Source organism: Siphateles boraxobius, unplaced genomic scaffold (assembly GCF_051911475.1).
Source record: "Siphateles boraxobius isolate OS27281-9 unplaced genomic scaffold, OSU_SipBor_1 25, whole genome shotgun sequence".
NCBI classification, from domain to species: domain Eukaryota; kingdom Metazoa; phylum Chordata; class Actinopteri; order Cypriniformes; family Leuciscidae; genus Siphateles; species Siphateles boraxobius.
Window position 1 is genome coordinate 12,674,618 of NW_027508866.1, and position 24,097 is coordinate 12,698,714.

The following is a 24,097-nucleotide window of genomic DNA, read 5'->3' on the forward strand; positions in this document are numbered from 1 at the left end:
GCTCCTCTGCATGGGGCAAAGTTTACTCCTTTCCCAGTTGACCCGAAGGCCCAGACGAGCTAGGTGCCGGAGCACTGGGTCCCTGTATTCGCAAACCTGGTCTCAGGAGTGAGCTTAAGACAGCCAGTCACCGAGATAGTTCAGGATGCGAACCCCGTGTTCCCATGGAGGAACAAGGGCTGCCTCAACAACCTTGTGAAGGCGCGAGGAGACAGGGCTAGCCGGAATGGGAGAACAGCGTACTGATATGCGCGCGCCCTGACAGCAGAACGTAGGTCCGATCTGAGTCGAAGGAGAACGGAGACATAAGAGTAGGCGTCCTTCAGGTCGATCGCTGCAAACCAATCCTGTGGCCGCACACATCCAGAAATGCGTTTGGCCAGGAGCATCTTGAACGGCAGCCTGTGAAGGGAGCGATTCAGATGCATAGGTCCAGGATTGGCCGTAACCCACCAGACTTCTCCGGGACAATGAGGAAGGGGCTGTAAACCCGGACCTCATCTCGGCTGGAGGGACAGTCTCAATCGCACCCTTCGCCAGTAGGGAGCAACCTCCACTCTCATGATAGCCACCGACCAAAGTGGAGCGGACTCCCGTGAAGCAGGGAGGAGACCGTGCGAACTGAATCGCATAGCCGAGCCGATGGTTCGCACGACCCAGCGGAAAAGATAGGGAAGCTCTAGTGCAGGCTCCCAACTGTGCCAGCGGAGTGAAGAACCACAGACGTCCCCCCGGGGTGCAGCGAAGCGGAATGACCAGCCCAGACGAGGGCGGCATACCGGCCCGGTGTGGGGGCAAGGTCATAACCGCACCCTGACAGAGGAGGCCAGGGAAGGACCAGCGTTCCACAGGGGCCTGCTCTGTCAGGGGTCTGGCGACAGAGGGGGACAGGGGCGAAACGGTCCGTGGACGGCACGCCGTGTCAACCACCTCTGGGGCAGAGGGGGATGAGGAGATACCCTATGCAAATTCCGCAGACCCATGGCATTTCATCGCCATTGGCTCGTTTTGTAATACTCGAAGTCGATAGGTGTTCTAAGCGAAACCCCCATTCGTCGTCATCCGACGTAACTCGGAGTGACTACGAAAGGGAACTACAAATTCCAGAGCAGGAAGAGCAATATTTTGAATGTGACGAGAGCCTCTTTGTGTAGTACATAATTTGTGTACATGTTATTTAATGGATATTATTCAGATGGTTTAGATGTTATCGCAAATTAAACCCGAAAAGGGTGATCAGGTATTAGAAATTCCATGAGTTTATTGCGGGCACAATGGCGTACCGATAATTATCCTAGTTATTTTACGACCAATTAACACTTTGACAAAAAAAATGTCGTCATTTATGACTCAACACTTTTCTGGCTTTCCATGTTTTCACTGTTGTACGGTAGGGGGTGCTATTAAGCATTTTTGTAAATAGTGAAGAATCTCCAGATCCCAAAACAAGCGAAGCAGCAGCAGAAACCAGCAATAGAAGCATTGCATACATTTGTAAACTGTCAGACATTAAACAGCATATAAATCAAAACTGCCAAATGTTACCGAATGAAATGTCGACCCAGGAAGAGGGAACGACTGTGAAGCTTTGGGGGTGTTGATGGACTTGATCTACTCTATCTATGTTTTGATTATTGTTCTGAATCCGATCTGGACGAAGTGAACGATCTGGACAAAAACGCAATTTTCTCACACTGTAAAAAAGTAGTAACCTGCAATTGTTATGCTAAAGAGCAATTTCTATCTGATCTTACCCTTACATTTTTTGTTGGTGTAACCTACCTAACTTAACATATTTAGGTTGACTCAGTAATTTTAAAATGATTTCTATTTGAATAAACTCAATTAAGATGTTACATTAAGCACATATTTTAGGTTACCATTTTTTTTTAATGCAGCTTTTTGTTAAAAATTATGCTTTTTTATGAAACTTACCCACGATCAAGTTTACCCACGTTTGTTGTGTTGTTGTTTAAAAGCGGAGACTCTGTTCTTTCTTTTGATCTATTGTTAAGATATATGTATACAACGAAATATTCTGGGGGCCATGAACGTTTTGTGAGAATCATTAAAAATGCTGGCGCTGGCAACGTTCAGCGGAGAAAGAGTTAATATAATGATATGACATGAAATAAAAGTAGGTAGTATAATTATTGTATCATAGTTTATTTTAGTAATTGCTATTGAAAGATGATGATGATGGTTGTATAAAGATAATACTAGTAATAGCATCATAGAGCCCCCTCAGGACATTTGGGAGCTGTTTGAAGTGCAGTGGCCATGGCTCAAGGGCACAACAGTAGTGCTTGTCGTTTGATTCTACTGAGAGTGCATGCTTTCCGGGTACCAATTATGATTAGCCCTTGGTGCTCTATTTGGGACTCAGTCCAGTTTTTCATCATTCCTAGTTCACATACCCCAAAAGACTGGACACCAGCCGGAATTTGCAATCTATGAAAATACAACAAAAAACATGTCACCGTCCTCATCTACATATCCCAAAATGATTTCCATATTTTACCTAGTGTGAAATGACGTTGTGAATATATCACTCCAAAGGAACAGAAAAGTTGTTCCTCAGTAATTTGCCTTGACCGAGTCCTTCGTCCTGCTGCATGTTATAAAAGATTGATAAAAAATGTAACTGCTGGACTGGGTATAATTTCCAACGAGGTTAATATTGATAAGGACTTTAACCTTTCAGGATCAAGGATTATACTTTACACATTTAAACTACACATTGAATGCTACGCTCCTCACTGATGAAAACCTTTTGAAATGGTAAAAGGTTGTGATCAGGCAATTTTGCTTATATGATACATTGAAAGCAGTGCATGCTTATGACATATGAGAGCTGTAAGTAACCCAGGTTTGAATTTGGTCTGCATAATGCCTGATGTTGCTGTCTTTATTCCTCTATTTCTTCTAATGATGAACACACACACACACACACACACATTATAATTCTCTGCACGGTTGGGTAGTGATGTTACTACTCAGGATTGGTCACTTGTCTGCTGCAAGTTAACGCAAGTTAATAATAGAATTAAAAGAAATATCTGATCATCCTCCATAACGCGGCCACTATATATCTTATATTGTCTGTAATCTCTTTCATTACCAAGGCAATGACTGGCACATTTGTATTATATCCCAAAGAGCTCTGTTATCAGCCCCATAGTGGAAAATGACACCCTATTCGTAAAAGCTGGTTTGGATCGTCAAGTTTTAATACATTTTTAGATTGATTTAACACATTGCTAACATGTTTTAGCATTTTACTAGAATGTTTCTTAAATAAATTAGCACACTGCTTGAATGTTTTAGCTTTCTCAAGCCAACAAAATAATATAGTCGCTGTCATTATCATTGTGTCAACAACAATATTCTGAATTAATTCGCAGTAACATTTTCTCAATTCATTTTTCTCAATTCACTTGGTGCTTAATCATATGCAGTGGAGAGATCGCATGTGGTATCAGCTTTTATCAATTATGAGTAACAGCGCAGATGCTGTGCTAATGAGCACATAAATGAGGCTGCATGTGAAGTTCCTCAAGGTCATCCTCCTCCATTAGTAATTACACTTCTTGAACTCAAGTGGAATTGAGCTCAGAGTGAACCATAAGCCATACTCAGCAAGAACAGGAGATGTTCAATTTCCTCTAATTATGCATGGATCACCTTTCACTCCCTGAAAGAAATTTTATGTTGGGCAAAATCATTCATAGTTAGGTTTTTCTTTTGGTATATTACCGTCAAACTCTGTTACTAAGGTAGAGTAACAATGTTGATAGTATGTAACAGAGATTACAAACAACACTACAAAGAAATATGTTTTTTCGTTAATATAAAATAAATAAATAATAATAATTAAAAAAAGGAAGTAACTTCTGTTTGGCAAGCACCAAATTATTAAAATTTGTTTTTAATAAGATACTGGAAATAATTCCTGTTAGTGAACAGTTTTTTCCTTAAGTTTTTGAAATGCAAAATGTATCTCCAATCATAGAATCCTTATATATTTTTTAAAATAATTATACTTTTATTAAGCAAGGATACATTGAAATAAAAGTAAAGACTGTTTCTTTTTAAATGTCAATTCTTCAAAGAAACCCCCCCAAAAAATCACATTTTCCACAAAACAGCTATTTTAAATAAGTATTACTGGTTTTGATCAAATAAATGGAGTCTGGGTGAGCAAAAGAGACTTGAAAGAAGATCAAACATTTAAAAAAATTTTAACTCTAGGCTAGTGTATATATGGCATGTCACATGAATGCATTTTTCAGTTTATATAAACTTACGCCTTCTCGCTAGTTGTTTGTGTTGTTAACTTGAAATGAAAGCTATGTAAATGTGAATTGTCTTCATTCGCACTGTGACATGGCTGGAGTTTGGTTTCAGCACCATGGACAGTGCAATGAAACACTTCAAGCCTAAAGACTTAACTCAGGAAGCTGTCTGAAGAACAAATAGTATTTGCTTGGATCAGTCAGAAAGAACTGCGTGGATTTCTGCTGATGATTATTAAATTAATGATTACCCCCCCCCCCCCCCCCCCCCCCCCACAGTGAATTGATCATACTATTAACTTCATTTCTTTTAAATGAAATATTAAATAGCCATTTATATGAGGGATGCACTGCCCTGTGTTGGCTCTATTTCCCTTTTATTCGGTTGATTTGTATTCTGTTGATTTGTGTTGTCATTCATTCTCAAGAGTTCCTGTACCTCTCTGGATGAACTGCCTGGACACAATGAAGGATTTCCTCAATGGTGATTGGTTATAAATGGCAGGGTCAAGATTTAATATTGCTTTTGGCATGGCTTCCCAAAATCTTTTTGCAAAGGTTGTCCAGATCCGTAAGGAAAAGCAAAAAAGGCCACCAGATTGGTGGGCATGTTGAGGCAGGAGTGTCTGTGTCTCTTACAGCTGTAGCCCTTCTTTTATGCGCTTAAAGTCTTTGACAGGTGAGCAGGGCAAGCATGTATCATTTTATACTGTACTCTGAGGGTTTCATAACCCTGTCTGACCCTGCTCAAGTGCTTTTATAATGAGCCTTAGACATAAGAACCATTGCCTTCTGTTCTGTCTCCACAACTTTTCCCCAGGATCCTCTGTCATTTCCTATTTGGAAAAGTTACAATGTGAAAGAAAACCTGAAAAAGACATTTATGTTGTATGTTCAAAACTGCTACTTTTCAGGACATGGTAAAAAAGATAGTGTTTTCAAAGTTGAATGTGACATTCACATGTTAGAGTGATTAGAGTTAGAATTAGAGTTCCCAAAGTCCTGGAAAACCTGGATTTATCAGCCAACTTTAAAAATCTATTTCATTAAGATTTCCTTTTTTTTTCGGTTGTGCTCAGATCTAAAAAAAATTCTTCAGCTATTAGGAATAAAGAAAGTCATGGTAAATCATTAATCAAACACATTACTCATATAGGTTCTCTTGTATATGTTGTACATATTTTGATAAAAGTATATAAATAAAGAAATATGATTATTAACAGGAGCTTTTAATATGACCAAAGGCAATTATGAACATAAAAATACTAAAACGCATTCATACACATGCCGTTTTGTAAGAGGATTAGCCTATATAGTGATTGTATACCATGTATGAAGTTAAAACATTAGTTTTTTCCAATTGCTAACACACTAAACTGACATGCACAGCTCAAATATTTAAACTGACACACAGAGAGCAAAACCTCTTCTAAAGTCTCCAAAAGTCTAAACACATTTTCTGCTTTACACACATTTTGCAATTCAAAATGGCACTTTTTAAATGCACTGAACACGGTTCTCTGCATAAGACACAACAATCTGACATAAAGTCACATGTCTGCCATTTCAAAACACTGCCATTTAAAATTACACTACATGAGCTAATTGGTTAATACATGTGCCAGCTGGCCAAACACCTCAATGGTTAATGGTTAACACTTCAATCAGGATGTAAGTACTATGAAAAGACCACAGGTGAGCACCTTTTTTTTACATCAACAATGGAAGACGAGGAAGAGGAGAAGGAAGAGAAAGAGGAGAAGGATGAGGAAGAGGAAGAGAAAGAGGAGGAGGAGGAAGAGGAGGAGGAAGAGAAGGAGGAGGAGGAAGAGAAAGAGGAGGAGGAGGAAGAGAAAGAGGAGGAAGAGGAGGAGGAAGAGAAGGAGGAGGAAGAGGAGGAGGAAGAGAAGGAGGAGGAAGAGAAAGAGGAGGAGGAAGAGAAGGAGGAGGAGGAAGAGAAAGAGGAGGAGGAAGAGAAAGAGGAGGAAGAGAAAGAGGAGGAAGAGGAGGAGGAAGAGAAAGGAGAAGGAGGAGGAGGAAGAGAAAGAGGAGGAGGAAGAAGAGGAGGAGGAAGAGGAGGAGGAAGAGAAAGAGGAGGAGGAAGAGAAAGAGGAGGAGGAAGAGAAAGAGGAGGAGGAGGAAGAGAAAGAGGAGGAAGAGAAAGAGGAGGAAGAGGAGGAGGAAGAGAAAGAGGAGGAGGAAGAGAAAGAGGAGGAGGAGGAAGAGGAGGAGGAAGAGAAAGGAGGAGGAAGAGAAGGAGGAGGAGGAAGAGAAAGAGGAGGAAGAGAAAGAGGAGGAGGAGGAGGAAGAGGAGGAGGAAGAGAGAGAGAAGGAGGAGGAAGAGAAGGAGGAGGAGGAAGAGAAAGAGGAGGAGGAAGAGAAAGAGGAGGAGGAAGAGAAAGAGGAAAAGAAAAAGGAAGAAGAGGAAGAGTAGGAGCCCCTAGAAGAGTTATTTTCAGCATGGCGGTGGAAGGTATACGACCGGCAGCCCTTTGTGCGCATGCCTCTTGTGCAGGCTATGGAAGAGGCATGAGGAGATTGATGTGGGTGTGATTCAGGGATGGATAAGGAACTCAAGGCACTTCTTCCCTCGATGTCTGGCAAGGGTAGATATTGCCTGTGATGTGGCCTGACCCAGCTGTGCGGCAAGATGCTGCCTAATTATTTTTCTTGCCTCTTTTTTATATATTTATTTTTTCTGCAATTTAGTTTTTCAGTTTACTGTTTTTTGTGAGCATATTTTTGTTCAGGCCAATGTAAATATATCTGCTGTGCATATGTTGCACTGACTTGTTTGTTGAAAAAAAAAAAAATAATTTCAACAGCATGTGTGTGTATCTGCAAATATTTCTGTCATGTGAACAATCTGAAGAATTTTCTACAATTTGAACTATTTTAGTATTATGGCAAAGCATACTAAAGATGAGAGTGCTTTTCATTATGCCCAACAGTGTGTAGTTGGTTAGACAAAAATCTGGTAATATAAATGAAGTGTGTACCATTTCGTGCAAAAGTTTGATTTTGATAATGCTATATGTAGTTTTGGTTGCAGTGCTTCATTTTGCAGGAGATATGAGGTATTTTGCAGTTTGGGTGTGTGGTTTTGTGAATTGTGTTAAGTATTTTGATAAAACCAGCATAGTTTGCAAAATTGTGTGTTAGCAATTGTAAAAAACTGTAACTGGCTTTAGAGATTTTAAAACTGTGTATGTTACTCACAGGTTGGTTTATATGTGAGTCTCATGGTGTATTATTTCATGGTACATTCATCTACAGAGCAGCAGTATGACCTTGAATGTGCTTCATCTCAAGTTGAATTATTGTGGCTGCATGGGGATAACAGTCTAAAGAAAAGAGAAGAAAGCACAGAGATGAAAGGTTGGCTCAGGTAGGTCAGGGTTATTGTGTTTCTTTATTTCACTGGTTTTATCGTGTGAACAAAGCTAAGAGGAAATAGCTGAAAATAGAAAAGTTAGTGTCATTTCAACATGACAGGCTGAAACAGTTTTTTGGTTTTTGGATCATTTTTAAAGGCCACAGCGATGAACAGAAGAGAATATTGGGTTATGATCTCTATAATGTCATGCTGAGAAGTGCCAAGAATGATTTTTGGCATTTGCTGAAAAGGATGGGGGGAAAAAACAGCTTTTCCTTCCTGTCAATTTTTTTTTGTTTGTAAACACTTTGCTATTGGTGATATCTGACAAAATTCATGTCAAATGCTTTGAATCGCTTTAACAAAAAAAATGTGATTAATGGGGGTCCTTACGTTTATGGCCCTCACGTTTCTTCCAGAGTCTTAGGGCAGGGAGGGAGAGAGGCACTGACTGAATGTTAAAATGGTCTGGAGGTCGAAAAAGCTGAAGGCGATGAGGGGTAAATGTGTGCCTGATTAAAGCTCTTCACCACTCATGACTTTGATACAATTATATATTATTCTTTTAAAGGTGAATCTCATGAAATCCGGAAAGAATGTGTCCAGATCACATTTTACTCCAATAAAGGAAAGAAAAAAAAATTAAATAAAAAGCAATTATGTGCATAAAGAAAATTTGCATGATCGGCACATCATACACACAGACACGCAGCAGTCCCTCCCAGTTCCTGTCACAATTGTGCTTTTCTTGGCGTGTGTGAAGGTGAGTGGTGATGAACAAAAGACTAAGCTACCGGTGCCTCGACTTTACAGCGAATTAGCCAAAAGACAAATATAGGTTATTGTGTCCTGCTAACATGCATCACTCATGAGCTACTAGCTAATGTAATAAGTTAGCTAAAGGTTTAGCTAAGGTAGGGCCCTATGATTTCCGCGATGTGGAAAACGCGGACGGAATCGTGGAATCCAGTCATAAAAACGGAATTTGGCTGATCGCGATATAGACTAGTCTGTGAATATTAAATCGCAAAAAGACTATTTAAGAATGACTCCTGCATGTTCTGCTTGTCTCTGCGTGATTGAATGGTGCAGACGCGCGGTTTCATTACCACACACACACACACTGAAGCACGTGTGGTGCCTCAGCCTCTGCCGCCTCACTGTATGAGGACATGAACTTCATTTCCAGAGCCGCTCTGAGAGTCACTTCACCACCATTTTACCATTTCATTTGAGGAAAACTATCTTCATATCACAAACACACAGAAACTCTAAGGTCTTCACGGGAGCCTGTCAAAAGTTTGGTTTAACTTGAAATTGTGACAGCAATAGGCTATATTACTGTTGTACAGTACAATTTAGCTACTCTGAATGTTATAATAACACTAATAGTAATAATAAATTATTATAAAACTTTGTTTTAATTATTGTTTAGCTCTTTGTTTGACAAAGAAGTGTTTAATTTAATATGATTAAAAGATCAATTAAATTATTGTTTTATGCCTATATTTGATTGCCAGAAAAATTTAAATACACAACACAGAATTTCTGAAAAAAAAGAAAAAAAAAAAAAGCTTGTTAGAAATAAAAATGTATTTAAATTAATAAATTGTTGTTTATTGAATTCAATTAATTAGAGATGCTTTGTGATTATTCAAATTTAATTAAACCATTAAAATGGAATCTTAAAACAGAAAACAGAGAATTGAAAAATAAATTGAAATTTGAGAAAAAAATAAATAAAACATATTTCATAGGGCCCTGTATAAGTTTGTTAAATGTTATAACTTAAATGATTTCAATTAATTTATTGAAACTAATTTAACAATTAAAATAAAAGTTCCAAAACAGAATCCAGAAAAATTTAAATGGAAAAAATGGAATTTGGGAAAAAATAAAACGGATTTCATAGGGCCCTATACTTGTCACAGAGTCAACACCATCTACACCAGACCCACTCGATCAGCCTCGTCCAAATTCTAATTCATCAAACCCTGTCACCATCACTCACCACACCATCACTGTCTGGTCTTGTTGATCACCGCTCAACTTACCCGACTACCTGTTCTGCTCACCTGTTGAGATCCCTGTTCTCCAGCCCAGCTTCACCATCATCAGTCACCATGGTCCGCCACACACCTGCAAAAAGACAAAGAGAGTTATCCACAAGCTGAGTCATTCAACCAAACCTCTCAGTGTAAGCTTACCTGTTTCTCCTGCTTGTTCTCTGCTTCCTGTAAAAAAACCATCAGTGTGATGAATAAACCTGCCATCATTGCATTACATACAGGCTAATACACTACAGGTAAATGACAATAATAATGTAATTTATCATCAAAATAATAATAATGTCATCACAATCGCCACATTAATATTAGGTGTTTACTAATTACAATGTGCTAATTTGCATAATTTGACAAGGCACTGCAGGTGAATAGGATAAACAAAATAACTAAAGCATAACACCACAGAACTTTAACTTCCAGTTAATGATTTGCATCAAGAGTCTTTTCCCCTGAAAAGTTATGTTTAAAAATGCAGATTAGCTTGTTTTGGTTAACTTCGAAGAACAAATATATTAGTGAAACTAAGTCCCTCTCCTTGGTGCAGTCAGTTATTCTAAATATGTATTTGAAACTATTGGCATAGAATTGTTTCCTTTACTGTTGCCTGCTCTTGTACTAAACCTGTGGATATACTAAAGACTAATACTCTGTGTGAACTGAATTTTTTTGTAGAAATCAGTTGAGAATGAAACACTTGTGTGAATGAGAGGGAATTACAATAAATTGGTAGGGAAGTCAGAGTTGTGTCAATATATTTAACGTTTTGTTATTTAAAAAAAAAAAAAAATTATGATGCCCTTTCCCCCCCAAAATGTCTGTGCACGTCCCTGCCTTATTCTAAATCTTATTCTCACTACAGAATTGTATTTAAACTACTCATGTATGCTGTGTTTATGTGAGCAGATGCTATTACGTATTGATTTAAATTATATAAATAAATAAATGTATAAGTTAAAAATAATTTTTTAACAGCAAAATACATCTATTAATCATGGGGTAAAATGTGACCTTGCATGTGTTTCTAAGATTCTTCTTTCCACTTTTATTATTCTACCAAATCACTTTCTGAAAATGATATCTCAATTTACAAGCATGCATCTGAAGCAAATTTGCCTTTACGCAGGTATTTGCCACCAGTAAAATGGATTAAAGGACTCTATGCTAATAAGCTGTTTCTACATGCATATAGTAATCTGTAAATGATGACTGTTTAACACAAGAAAGTGAGTAAATGGATTGTTCGTTTTAAGGCAGCAGATCATGCATGAGCTGAGTGTGAGAGGGCAGATGCTAGAAGAGAGTGCATTGTTTTAGAGAGCGATGTGTTCTCTGCTGTCAGTGTAATCAAAGGCTTCACACTCCCTGGAGATCAAGCTTGATGTGATTCAGCCTTTCTCTTTCCTTTTCGCTCAGTAGCTTTGTCTTTCTTGCTTCTTGTTTCCTCTCTCATTTACTCTGGTTCTCAACTTGTCATTTACCAGAGTTTACCCCTATATTTAATCTAAGTTCCACCACACAGGCTTAGAGGGGCAAAGGCAGGAATCTACTTACATAAATGCATGAAATGATTCTCATGTACAGCTCACAAAAAAATAAAATGTGTGCTAGTTGCCATGAAAACTAAAAAAATTGGCATAAAAACTAAAAAGCGTAGTGTCAATGTGATACCGTTCAAATGTTTGGGTTTTGTCTTTGAAAGTAGTTTCTTAGGCTGCATGTATTTGATCAGAAATACAGTGAAAATTAGGTAAAAGCTGTTTTCTATTTGAATATGTTTTAAAATTAAATGTATTCCTGAATGTATTCTAATCTGAATTTTCAGCTTCATTACCACAGTCTTCTGTGTCACATGATCCTTCAGAAATCAATATGCTGATTTGCTGCTTAATTAAACTATGACTTTTTCTTCCAGGTTTCTTTGATGAATACAAGGTTCAAAATAACGTCATTTATTTGAATTAGAAATCTTTTGTAACATTATAAATGTCTTTACTGTTACTTTTAATCAATTTAATGCACCCTTGTTGAATAATATAAAAAAATCTCACTGACCCCAAACCTCAAATGAATCTTGAAGATGATAATCATATCGGTTTAGTCGCATCTACACAATTCTACAGTAAATATTAAGACTAATATATATATATTTTTAAAAATGTATTTGTTTAATTCATGTGAAAGCTACTTTTACCTGGTCACAGTCTAATTATGGAAGTTAAAATCATGGTTTTTAAGTTTGATTCACATCAAATTGATCTGGCAACAGTATCAAATTGTGCTGGTAAAAACAAGATTATTAACAAGCCCTCTTTCTCTTGTTCTCTTTCGCTCAGGCAACGTGTTTGTTGTCAGTCTGGCCTTCGCTGACCTGGTGGTGGCATTCTATCCGTACCCGCTGGTGTTGTACGCGATCTTCCATGACGGCTGGTCTCTGGGGGACACGCAATGTAAAGTCAGCGGCTTCCTAATGGGCCTGAGCGTGATCGGCTCCGTTTTTAACATCACCGCCATCGCCATCAACCGTTACTGCTACATCTGTCACAGTTTTGCCTACGGGCGTCTCTACAGCTACCGGAACACGCTGTTGTTAGTGGCCCTGATCTGGGCGCTCACTGTGCTGGCCATTCTTCCCAACTTCTTCGTGGGCTCGCTGAGTTACGACCCCCGCGTTTACTCCTGCACCTTCACGCAGACTGCCAGCAGCTCCTACACTGTGGTCGTGGTGGTGGTTCACTTCCTGGTGCCCATCGGCGTGGTGACCTTCTGCTACCTGAGGATTTGGGTTCTGGTGATAAAGGTGAGGCGGAAAGTGAAGAGCGAGGAACGCTCCAGGGTGAGGCCCAGCGACCTGCGCAACTTCGTCACCATGTTCGTGGTGTTCGTTTTGTTCGCGATCTGCTGGGCTCCGCTCAATCTCATCGGACTGGTGGTGGCCATCAACCCAGAGGTCATGGCTCCGCGTGTTCCAGAGTGGCTCTTTGTGGTCAGCTACTTTATGGCCTATTTCAACAGTTGCCTCAACGCCATCATTTACGGACTCCTCAATCGGAACTTCCGAAAGGAGTATGTGCGGATCATGACGTCATTGTGGATTCCTCGGAGGTTTGTGACTGAGACCTCGAGGGCCGCCACAGATGGGATAAGGAGCAAACCCTCGCCGGCCATCAATAACAACGAGTGACTTTGTTTTCAGCCAATCACTGTTCAAAGAAAAACATCATGGATGGATGAAGCAAATTTATACACTTGGAACTGTGAACACTTGACTTTTTTTAATGCTAAAAAACCATTATACACAACTCAGGGTGCTTGTTTTATTTTTGATGTTGTGATCCATTCCAAAACACTATTATTAAGAAATATTTAACTCACAATTTATATTGAAAATTAAATGAAGTACCTTATAAATCCATGTATATATGGACTATTTATTGAAGACATTTTGTACAATTTTGTGGGTCTGTTGTATATATGTTGTATAAATCAGTATGCTTCACATATGTGACCCTGGATGACAAAACCAGTCATATGGGTCATTTTTTTGCAATTGAGATTCATGCATCACATGGAAGCTGAATAAGTAAGCTTTCCATTGATGTATGGTTTGTTAGGATAGGACAATATTTGGCCGAGATACAACTATTTGAAAATATGAAATCTGAGGGTGCAAAAAAATCGAAACATTGAGAAAATCACCTTTAAAGTTGTCCATTTATGTTTGCGATTGTGCTGCATTCACTCACAGTCACAACAATAAATGTTTTATACATTTATGGTAGGAAATTTACAAAATATCTTCATGGAACATGATCTTTACTTAATATCCTAATGATTTTTGGCATAAAAGAAAGATTGATAATTTTGACCCATACAATGTATTGTTGGCTATTCCCACAAATATACCCGTGCTACTTAAGACTGGTTTTGTGATCCAGGGTCACATATTTATCAATTCAGAAATTCTGCCTTACACTTGAACTTTCACATGAAATACGAAAAAAAAAAGAAGCTTTTATTCAAGGTGCCAAACGTTAATACATTGACGGCAAGTATCTGACATACCAAATCCGTTTGTCTTATCGAACCTGATTATGAGAGCATCTTAATTTAAATGTAACATCAACAGCTCTTTAATGAGCGAAGAGCTTCCAGTACAGCAAGATAAAGCACAAACTTAAAAAAAAAAGCACCTCAGAGAAATTTAGCTTTTTCAAAGTGAACGATGACAGCGTGTGGTAAGTCCATCTTCAGTTTCAATTTGTGTTCACCTCTTATCTTTCAAACATTAATTGCCATTCATGACTTCAGGGTTATTACTTTGCCAGGAAACGTTCATGACTCTGAAACCGTATATATTTTCTTCAACAAATAATCGGGGAGCAAAGCGCTACCGGAATTTCAATTAAGCGAAAGGTAAAAAAGAAAAAGTATTAACAAGACCTGGTTCGAATGTATTATTGTTTTTCTCTGTGCTTGTTTTTTACTTGATTTTACAATGTGCGCTTTAATCCTCCCGACATTACGAGACGTTCCATGCAGTGGGATTGTGCTGTGTGAGAACATGCTCTACCATTGACCTCAATAAAAGAAAGGAACCAAACTGATGAAAGCCAAGTCTATCTGTGATTGTGCAACCTCTCTCTGGTATGAATGGGCTGTGAAGGGATTATATGGAGAGATTGGGATGAGTGTGCTCCTTATGGCCACATCCGCACAGGGAATTATGGGGGATGTGTGGCTGGCATCCCAGCAGATGGAGGACTGAAATGGTTGATAACATAAACACTTGGCCAAGTTGAGAGCGATCTTGTCTTCAATTTGCTGAATGCATTATCCAGAGGGGTTTTAGGGGAGGGAGTCAGTTTGAAAACCGTAGCAGAGATTCAATGTGAGTAGACAAGCCTTTGGAATATTAGTGAAAAAGTAAATGTCATTGACAATTCCAAGCTATTTTGCAAGCAACTCATAATTCAAAGTAGTTAACTCACTGTAAAGCTACTCTTTTGAAAAAGTACATGTAAGGTACCTACAATGTAAGTTAACTACACAGGTTCAGGGGGTTCTAAATATAAGGGCTCAATTTAAAAGAACCCTTTATGCCAAAAAGGTTCTATATGAGGAGAAATGATAATAATACTTTGATGTTTTACTAGTAATTTCATTATTTTCGAGTGATAAATGTTTACGAGCTGTTTAATTCGCAATTAAAATAAAAACAATGAATTAAAACAAAATTGATTGATTAATTAAAACTAAATCCACAAATAATACCATGATGGGAACTCCTAAATGGTTCGATATATGAAGCGCCTGACAAAACCCTTTTATGCAGTGGTTTTCAACCAGGGGCCCGGGGCCCACTAGGGGGCATGTGTGTGTGTGTATATATATATATAGTAACGCGGTGCGGTGAAGGCAGATAGGAGGCTGGATCCAAACGCAGTTTACACGCTTTATTTAAATAAACTCAAACAGAAACTCAGAATGCGGAACAAGAATCTTAACACTGGGAAACCAACACTCACGTTAATCCTGAAACATATAACAACTCACAAAGACAGGGCAGAAACACAGGGCTTAAATAATCAGGGACAAACGAGCTAACAGGATAACAAGGGGGCGTGGGAAAATCAGAAACACCTGGGAAAACTAATGAACAAGACAGGGAACCAAAGAACACGACAGGACACAAACCCACATCGTGACATAACCCCCCCCTTAAGGGCGGCTCCCGAAGCCCAACAAAACAAACAAAAGTCCAGGAGGGCGGTCCTGGGGGAGGGATGGGGGGCCAGGCCCATGCAGGGGAACGGGACCTGGACCTAGGCAAGGCGGGCCTGGGCCGCAGAGCGTGGGCGGACCAGACTTGGCCGAAGGCCAGGGCGGAGCAGGACGAGCTCCCGGAGCTTGAAGGGCGCAGGCAGGGCGAGGCGCAGAGGCGGGGCCGGCAGGGCGAGGCGCAGAGGCGGGGCCGGCAGGGCGAGGCGCAGAGGCGGGGCGAGGCGCAGAGGCGGGGCCGGCAGGGCGAGGCATCTGGGAACGCCCTCCGGAGCCTGGCGAGCAAAACGAGTCCTCCTCCTCCTGCGACGGCGCTTCACTGGGCTTGAAACTTTCACTTGGCTGGATTCACTTGACTTGGAACTTGACTCACTTGACTTGGACCTTGACTCACTTGACTCACTTGACTTGGAACTTGACTCACTTGACTTGGAACTCGACTTGGAACTCGACTTGGAACTCGACTTGCGGTGAGTTGTTGAACTCGACTCACTTGACTTGGAACTCGACTCACTTGACTTGGAACTCGACTCACTTGACTTGGAACTCGACTCACTTGACTTGGAACTCGACTCACTTGACTTGGAACTCGACTCACTTGACTTGGAACTCGACTCACTTGACTTGGAACTCGACTCACTTGACTCGGCGGCACTTGACTCACTTGACTCGGCGGCACTTGACTCACTTGGCTCGGCGGCACCTGGCTCGGCGGCACTTGACTCACTTGACTCGGCAGCACTTGACTCACTTGGCTCGGCCGGCGGAACCTCCGCGGTCTCCGGATTGGCAAATCCAACAGGACCAGTGCGGAATATGGGCTCGAGTGGGCATACGTGAGTCGCGGGTTTGGTAAGACTGCAGTGAGGAGCTGGCTCGGCCGGATAGGACGGGAACGTGGCTATGGAACAGTCCACGAAGCAAGCCTCAGCAATGTACCGGTCCAGAGTCCAATCGGTAATGTTGCTCGGCATCCATCGAGCAATCCGGTAATCCAGCCCGTTCCGAAACAGGCCTATGAGCTGGATTTCATCGAGTGTTCCGAGATGGCAAATGGAGAGGAAGTCCTTAGCATAGCTTTGGACGGACTGGTTCACTTGAAACATTACCGAGAGATATTCTCTCAGGGCCCGGTTGCTGACGACTATGGGAGAGACTGCTGGAGCAACTGCTGGTTCCATTTTGCGGTGAGTTGTTCTGTAACGCGGTGCGGTGAAGGCAGATAGGAGGCTGGATCCAAACGCAGTTTACACGCTTTATTTAAATAAACTCAAACAGAAACTCAGAACGCGGAACAAGAATCTTAACACTGGGAAACCAACACTCACGTTAATCCTGAAACATATAACAACTCACAAAGACAGGGCAGAAACACAGGGCTTAAATAATCAGGGACAAAAGAGCTAACAGGATAAAAAGGGGGCGTGGGAAAATCAGAAACACCTGGGAAAACTAATGAACAAGACAGGGAACCAAAGAACACGACAGGACACAAACCCACATCGTGACATATATATATATATATATATATATATATATATATATATATATATATATATATATATATATATATACACATTATATCATAATGAAAGTAAATGTTATAACAAGTATTATTTTTACTTTTTTTTACTTCAAATTAAACCGCAAAGCATAGCATGAAGTGAGAGAACTAAAGGGTTCTATCAGCAGATAAAACTGCCCTGTGGGAAAATGATCAAACTACAAGCCCATCTAATACCTCACGCTTTCATCCTTCAAACACACACGTGAACTCTTACCCACACTCATAAAGGAAACATCATTTCAAAACATTTATGCAACACAGTTAAAGGCCCGAGAGACTGGTAAACATTTTGAACATGCAGACATTTGCTTGCTTAAAGAAACACTTTGCATATAAATCAATGTATGCACATGCACGTGAAGACTGAGGGCATATATGCAAACTAATAAAATGCATGGGATTGTGGGAGAGCAATCACGGATCGGGTGAGTTATTGCCATCTGTCTGAGCTCAATCATATTGTATCTCTGAGAAAAGCCCTTGACCCTTGGTTTTGCCCTCTTAATGCTCCCTGTGTGCTGTAAATAAAAAATAAAAAAATAAAATAAAAAAAGATGCTTTATGGAGGGGGTTAAATACAGATTTTTTTTTTGTATGCAACATGTTTACAATTTATTGTGTTACTTTTATAACACACCTTTACATTTACTGTATTGTTTAAATGAAAGCACCATTGAATGAAAAATTGTAAAGTATACTTCATGTAGTACACACACGCTTAAAAAACAGCCATAGTTAAATTTGACACAAAAACACTCAAGAATTTTTGTTCCTTATATATCAATGAATACCATTTTCAATACCCCTTTAGTTTTAGTTTTTACAAAGACAGAAAAACTCTATGCTCCTGTCATATGTCTTTAGAGATTCATGTCTGCATGCTTTTTACTCAAAACCATTAGGTAACAACAGTTCATGGATGAACAGCCTGAAACGAGACCTTTACCAGCCCATCACAACCTACACACAGATAATCCCCAACCATCATACACATCAAATACAAATATTACTCTCCCCTGCTTAAAATGATCTAGACACCCTAATCGTTGCATAGCTGTAAATGCAGTATTGTGTATAGTCTACAGGCCATTTAGTATGAATAGCTTTAAGTATTAAACAAGAAGAACTTAAGTTTGGTCACGGATGATCTACGAATGATTTGCGTTTTTGGTCAAAGCATGGAGACTTATGATGACAAATATTTGTTAGTTATTATCACAGTAATAGATGGTTTAGCTCGTAAGTAGTTTAGTGATAATATTTTATTGTAAAAGTTGTATGTTTTATGCTTACACAACTTCCTTACTTGAGTGAAAGTACAGATACCACTGGTCAAATATTACTGCGTTACAAGAAAAGGTTGTAAAGACCGATTTTTACTTAAGTAAAAGTACAGAAGTACTTGTTTTTAAAAGTACTTAAGTATTAAAAGTAAAAAAGTCAATGCATTGTTTTATTATTGTGGCATTGTTGTATTTAATACTTACAATATGTAAGCCTCTGAATCTATACCTGCCTACCCTCATATCGATATCAGATTTATTTCTAGAACACATTTCCAATGGGATTGAATGTAAGATTGAATAAGTGCACTCAATAACGTCCACAATGGTTTTGGACACCCAAATGGCTGTTCCCTCAAATAGTGCCCTATTTAAAGTTTTTGGGGTTTTAGTATGAATATGTTACCCTTACTGTTATCTATGAGCTAGTGTGCTCCAAAACAATGACAAAATTCACATTTAGAAGAACAAACCCAATGTTGAAAATGAAAATCAGGTTGATGTCAGAATCCAACGCCAGATTGACATTCATTTTCAACGTTGGACAGACATTGTGTTGTGGTTGAAAATGAAAATTGGGTTGACGTCAGAAACCAACATCAGTCAGTCTTTCATTTCCAACTAAAATCCAACGACTGTCCGATTTCGGATGCTGAACTCAATCCAACGTCGGGTTCTGACGTCAAACCGACTTTAATTTCCAACCAAAATGCAACCTCTGCAACCAAAATCAACCCCTGGCTGACGTTACAACTTTCTACTCAAGGACCTTGACAGAATTATAGTGGAGTAAAATTGTCTTCCAAATGTAGTGAAGTTAAAGTAAAAAGTTTCCAGAAAAAAATGATACGCAAGTAAAGTACAGATACTCAAAAAGTGTACTTAAGCACAGTACTCAAGTAAATGTACTTTGTTACTGTCCACCTTGTGGTTTTAAGTCACAATTAGAGTGATTAGTGTTCTCTTCTGTGAAGTTTATTCCATTTCAGAGAGTGTGTATAGGCCTACAATTTGTTTTGGTGTATAGAAGTAATTCTATATAGCTTTCAGTTTGCTCAACAAAACTGACACGCTCTTAAAAATCCATCAAACTTGTATCCACCAGTAAATAAAATGGTTAATGTTAAACTATCTATCTATCTATATATCTATCTATCTATCTATCTATCTATCTATCTATCTATCTATCTATCTATCTATCTATCTATCTATCTATCTATCTATCTATCTATCTATCTATCTATCTATCTATCTATCTATCTATCTATGTTTGTGAGTGTGTGTGAGTATGATCTAGCACACGTCCTTGCATATTATCGAGAGCAAGAATGAAAAAAGGAGCGACTCATTAACAATCACCATTACATTTGTGTGCATGACATTAAACCCCAGGTCGCTACAGAAAGACTGTTCATGTAATGAGTGTCACTTTGGATTAAAGCATTAGTAAACAACTGCTTACAAAATGTTTTTCTTTATGTTGCCTCAGGGTGATGCAGTGCAGGGTTAAACAAACACAAACAGAGACACACTGTCCCACACAGCACAGGAGGGAGTGTCGTAAATGACGGGGACGCATCATGACATCCGTTAGCTCTTTTCTCAAACTTTAGATGTCACATTTTATGACCTTGTCTTTCCAAAACCACAAAGGACCTTATTGGGCTTGTGAAAATGTGATATCAAATCGCCAACCCGCAGACAGGAAACGCTCTTTGGACACAGACAGGCACTGATGTAAAACGGCATCTCATGAAATGTCACATGCATGCATGAATAAGCAAAACACTCCAGCGTACGTACACACACACACACACACAAACACAAATCGCCCTGGGTTTCAGCACCGCCAAATGTTGATCTGAATCTTGCACGACATGATAAAAGCTTCCTCCTCAGCTTCTACACAAATTCATTTCTTGCCGAGGAGTAATTTTGCATTCAAGTTTCTTCAGCCTAATGACTACCGAGGCATATTTTATGAGATGAAAGCGAGGACACAGCACGCAGAGCTGCTTTTGGTTCTTACTGAGAGCGCTGGAGAACATTTCAGCAGATCATGAGGATGTGCTTTACTTTAGCTGTTTGAAAAAAAACAATGCTGTGGCTGGCTGCTACGTTTTGGGTTCAAACCCCACTAGAGGCAACATTTCTAATTTTTGCTTCAAGTTTTTACAGTTTACGTTTTTTTAATCAAATACTTTTATTTCAGTTTTTACTTCAATTAAAAAAATAGCTTTAATTTACAATAACAACAACTCTTCTCTTTAGCTTCTAGTGTGCAAGACTGTGTCCTATAGGCCCAGACTGATGAGTTTCCACTAACTAGAAATGTGTTTGCTCACTGAGCATGCTTTTGCCGTGCCATTCAGAAAATATTTAGATGTTTTATGAAGAGCATGATTTTGAACCAATGACATTTCACTGTGGGCGAAGCGCTGGAAATTTTCTATTTTTTTAAATTCTTATTATTTTTGTCCATACAAAGGAAGTCAATGGCACCAAAACTGTTTCGCTACCAACATTCTTCAAAATATCTTCTTTTATAATCCACACAAAAGAAAAGAAAAGAAAAGAAAAGAAAAGACATGAGGGGGAGTAAATGATGACAGATTTTTCTTTTTTGGGTGAATTATCAATTTAAGTGGCAATGTCAAATTGAATAAACACATTAACTAAGTACTAAAAAATAATATTAAAATCTGACACACACGGCGCATCCAAAATCGAATACTTGTCTACTATTTTTGCGGTGGCTGTAGTAAAGAAAGTAGAAAACAGAAACAGTCTTTATTAAATCCACACAGAACGCAGGAGACTGTAGGATGGAGAGCTTAAATCCATGGGGAGAGTAAGTGAGAAAAAAAATTGAACAGGTTAGAACGGATTAAAAATCAGGGAAACTAACTAGTTTCAGGCAAAACAGGAATGGAGCACAGTAAAAACGAAACCAAAACTGAAGTGAAAATACATATTACATCTATATAGTATCTATGAAATCAAACGATTTCAGACGCAGTGACTCAGTTCAGTTTATGGATCTCACTATTAAAGAGTTCGGATTCATATGCATGATCTAAATCAGGTGTGTAAAAAAGGAGGGATTACAAAATGTTCAGAACAGTGGATCCCCAGGACCAGGATTGAAAACCACTGTATTATAAAACGATGCACATGTTAATTTTGACAGTGCTAGTCCAAATACCTCGTGGGCCCTCTGTGTGCGTGCAGTTTTGTTTGTGTGTATATACTGAGATATACTAACTGTATAAAAAGTGTGAAACCACGGCCTGAAATAATAAACGTCACTTCCTCCTGCAACCTTAAATCAACTCGTGTACCGTGACCTCATAAACCCAAACAAAAACCCAGAGCACCAACATGTCTGGAAGTCACATCACCCATAAGTGCACATGCAAAACCACAGGTGTATCAGCATGCCATCTGCACCGTAATAAAATAATAAGTAGTACACACTTCTGAATTTAACTGGGTTCTTCTGGAGAGAAGAAGCTGCTTGTAATGACAGAGTATTTGTTTCTGGTGGCGTGGAAGGTTCCTGAAAGGCAGATGTGCTGAAGGACAGAGTAAATTACTGTGTATCTGTGCGGCCTGCCAACTGTCAGCTCAACTCGTTGCCGATGACCTTGGAATACTATTGTTGTTCCTTTGACTAGGCTTGAGTAATTGCGCTCAAAGCTTGTAAGGAAGGACAGTGTGATGGGGAGGGGGACTTTTGAAAACCAATAACATAATTCTGGTTTAATGTGCGGAGTTAAGTGTACAGTAGGTCAGTGATGAAGATATATAGAAATACAGTAAGTGTACATGTAAGCTAATATATGATAACACACACACACACACACACACACACACACACACACACACACACACACACACACACACAAACCAAAAGCGAAAAAAGGAAATGTAAATTAAGTCGGGTATAACTAAAATAAAAACTGAAACTAACAAAAAAAGTTTTTTACATGTATGGCATATAAAGTGTAAGGTATTAAACCTATTTACAGGACATATTGTTAAAGCATTAAAGCAGCACCAAGTAACTTATCCTCTGCGGTCACCCTACAGGTTGGAAGCGGAATTGTCCATTACCGCTGTCGTAAATAATTTAGCCTAACGCAGCCTACTGTTGCACGCGCACTCACATGCTCTCCGTTTATCCAGCACCGGCTTTGGAATCAACAATAGCCACAGAGACAAGGTAGAGTATGATGCATGATTTTATGAAAGTATGATGTATTGTGATATCACAAACGAGCAATTGTAGCAATTGTAACGCTTGCCATAAAGCAAGACAAATTAGTAGTTTTCTTATGTCTCATTAGAACTACAGAAATGCGACCCGATCTGGCTATATTACATAGCGTGGATATATCAGATAAAGGACCGCAAAGCTGTGGTATAAGTGCATTTCACCATGTCACGACTTGATGAACCACTGAAACGATTTTGGAAACATTATTTTAAGGTAAAAAATCTTACTTAGTGCTGCTTTAACTTGGCAACCCTAAAATGCTACAACTTATTTTTTTTAAAACTTAATAAAAATAAACGAACACTGAAAAATAAAACAGCAAGGTTTCATTTAGGAATCGAGTTACTTCAAAAATAGACATGAATGAGACAGTTGAGATACATAGCTCAGGTAATTCTTTGGTCCTTGAAATGGTCTTAGAAATGTTTCATATTGAGAGCTCTGACTTTAAGTTGAGCAAATTTGAGGTTAGTTTAAAGTTGTGATGAAACACAAGAAAGAGATATTTTCTTCCAAATTGTGACAAACATCTGAGTGTAATGGGTGATTGAAAATGAAAACTGTGGGATGGGGACTTGGTTCTCTACATAAGTTGTCGATTGGAGTTTTAAATGTGGGGCTCGTTCCATGGTAATTAAAGGATTATTGAATTGACGAAACCAAACCAATTCTTTCAAGATTTATTGGTACCATGACACCGATCATCAACTTTCTCTGTGGACTTTGATCCTGAGTTCATGGAGTGTGTGCACATCAGAAGTGAACAGCCAATCAAATGCCTTGAAACATAAAGAAACTGCGATTAACTTATCACGAGAGTAGGCACGATTCTATTCTCTCTTCTGCCGAAGATTAAGAGGCTGAAGAATGTGAAGTATATAAATGCATTTACATGTCAAGAAGAAAATATCTTGCTATCAGTGCAAGTGAAAGTTGTAAAGTTTGTTAAGATAGTTGATAATATATATATGTATACAGAGACTCAAACAAATAATGCCACATCTGCCAGCTGGAGTGCCCATGATCACCACCAGAGGGCACTCTTTCCGTCTTCTTTGCTACCTCATCATTTCTTATACCCATTGGCCGACTCATTAGGTGTGATTAGGTTCAGCTGTGTGTCATTAGCCTGTTAAGCCCTGCCTATTTAAGCCCTGTGTTTTCGCTCTTTCTTTGCAAAGTCCTGTTAGTGTCACACTGCATTTCTGAAAGCTCTCGCTTGACTCCAGTGTTGTGGTCCTGACCTTCTGCCCGGTTTCCAGGATTTCCCTGTTTGATTATCTTCCCTCTGGATTTGACCCTTGCCTGTTATTTGGATTTTGATTATGGATTACCCTTAATAAATTGCTGCGTTTGGAAAATTTTGAAAGCTCTATCTATCGATTCCGCGGCGGCCATTGTAAAGCTGCATTCACGGCATGTTGTAATTATCACAATAGAGCTCGGGATCGTT

The 24,097-nt window shown here is 39.2% G+C and overlaps 1 protein-coding gene and 1 long non-coding RNA gene across 2 annotated transcripts in view; one reads left to right on the forward strand and one right to left on the reverse strand.

Moving 5' to 3' along the window:
- Positions 1 to 12,992, forward strand: part of mtnr1bb (melatonin receptor 1Bb) — a 34,073-nt gene extending 21,081 nt beyond the window's left edge. The window contains exon 3 of the mRNA XM_077242710.1: positions 12,071 to 12,992. Coding sequence (XP_077098825.1) covers positions 12,071 to 12,918 — 848 coding nt within the window. The 3' untranslated portion in view covers positions 12,919 to 12,992. The remainder of the gene's footprint in view (positions 1 to 12,070) is intronic.
- Positions 7,536 to 9,885, reverse strand: LOC143749967 (uncharacterized). The gene is made up of 3 exons (XR_013207095.1): positions 9,747 to 9,885; positions 8,065 to 8,155; positions 7,536 to 7,639 (listed from the first exon to the last, which is right to left on the reverse strand). It is a non-coding gene; the product is annotated as an uncharacterized LOC143749967 (long non-coding RNA).
- Positions 12,993 to 24,097: the final 11,105 nt, after the last annotated feature.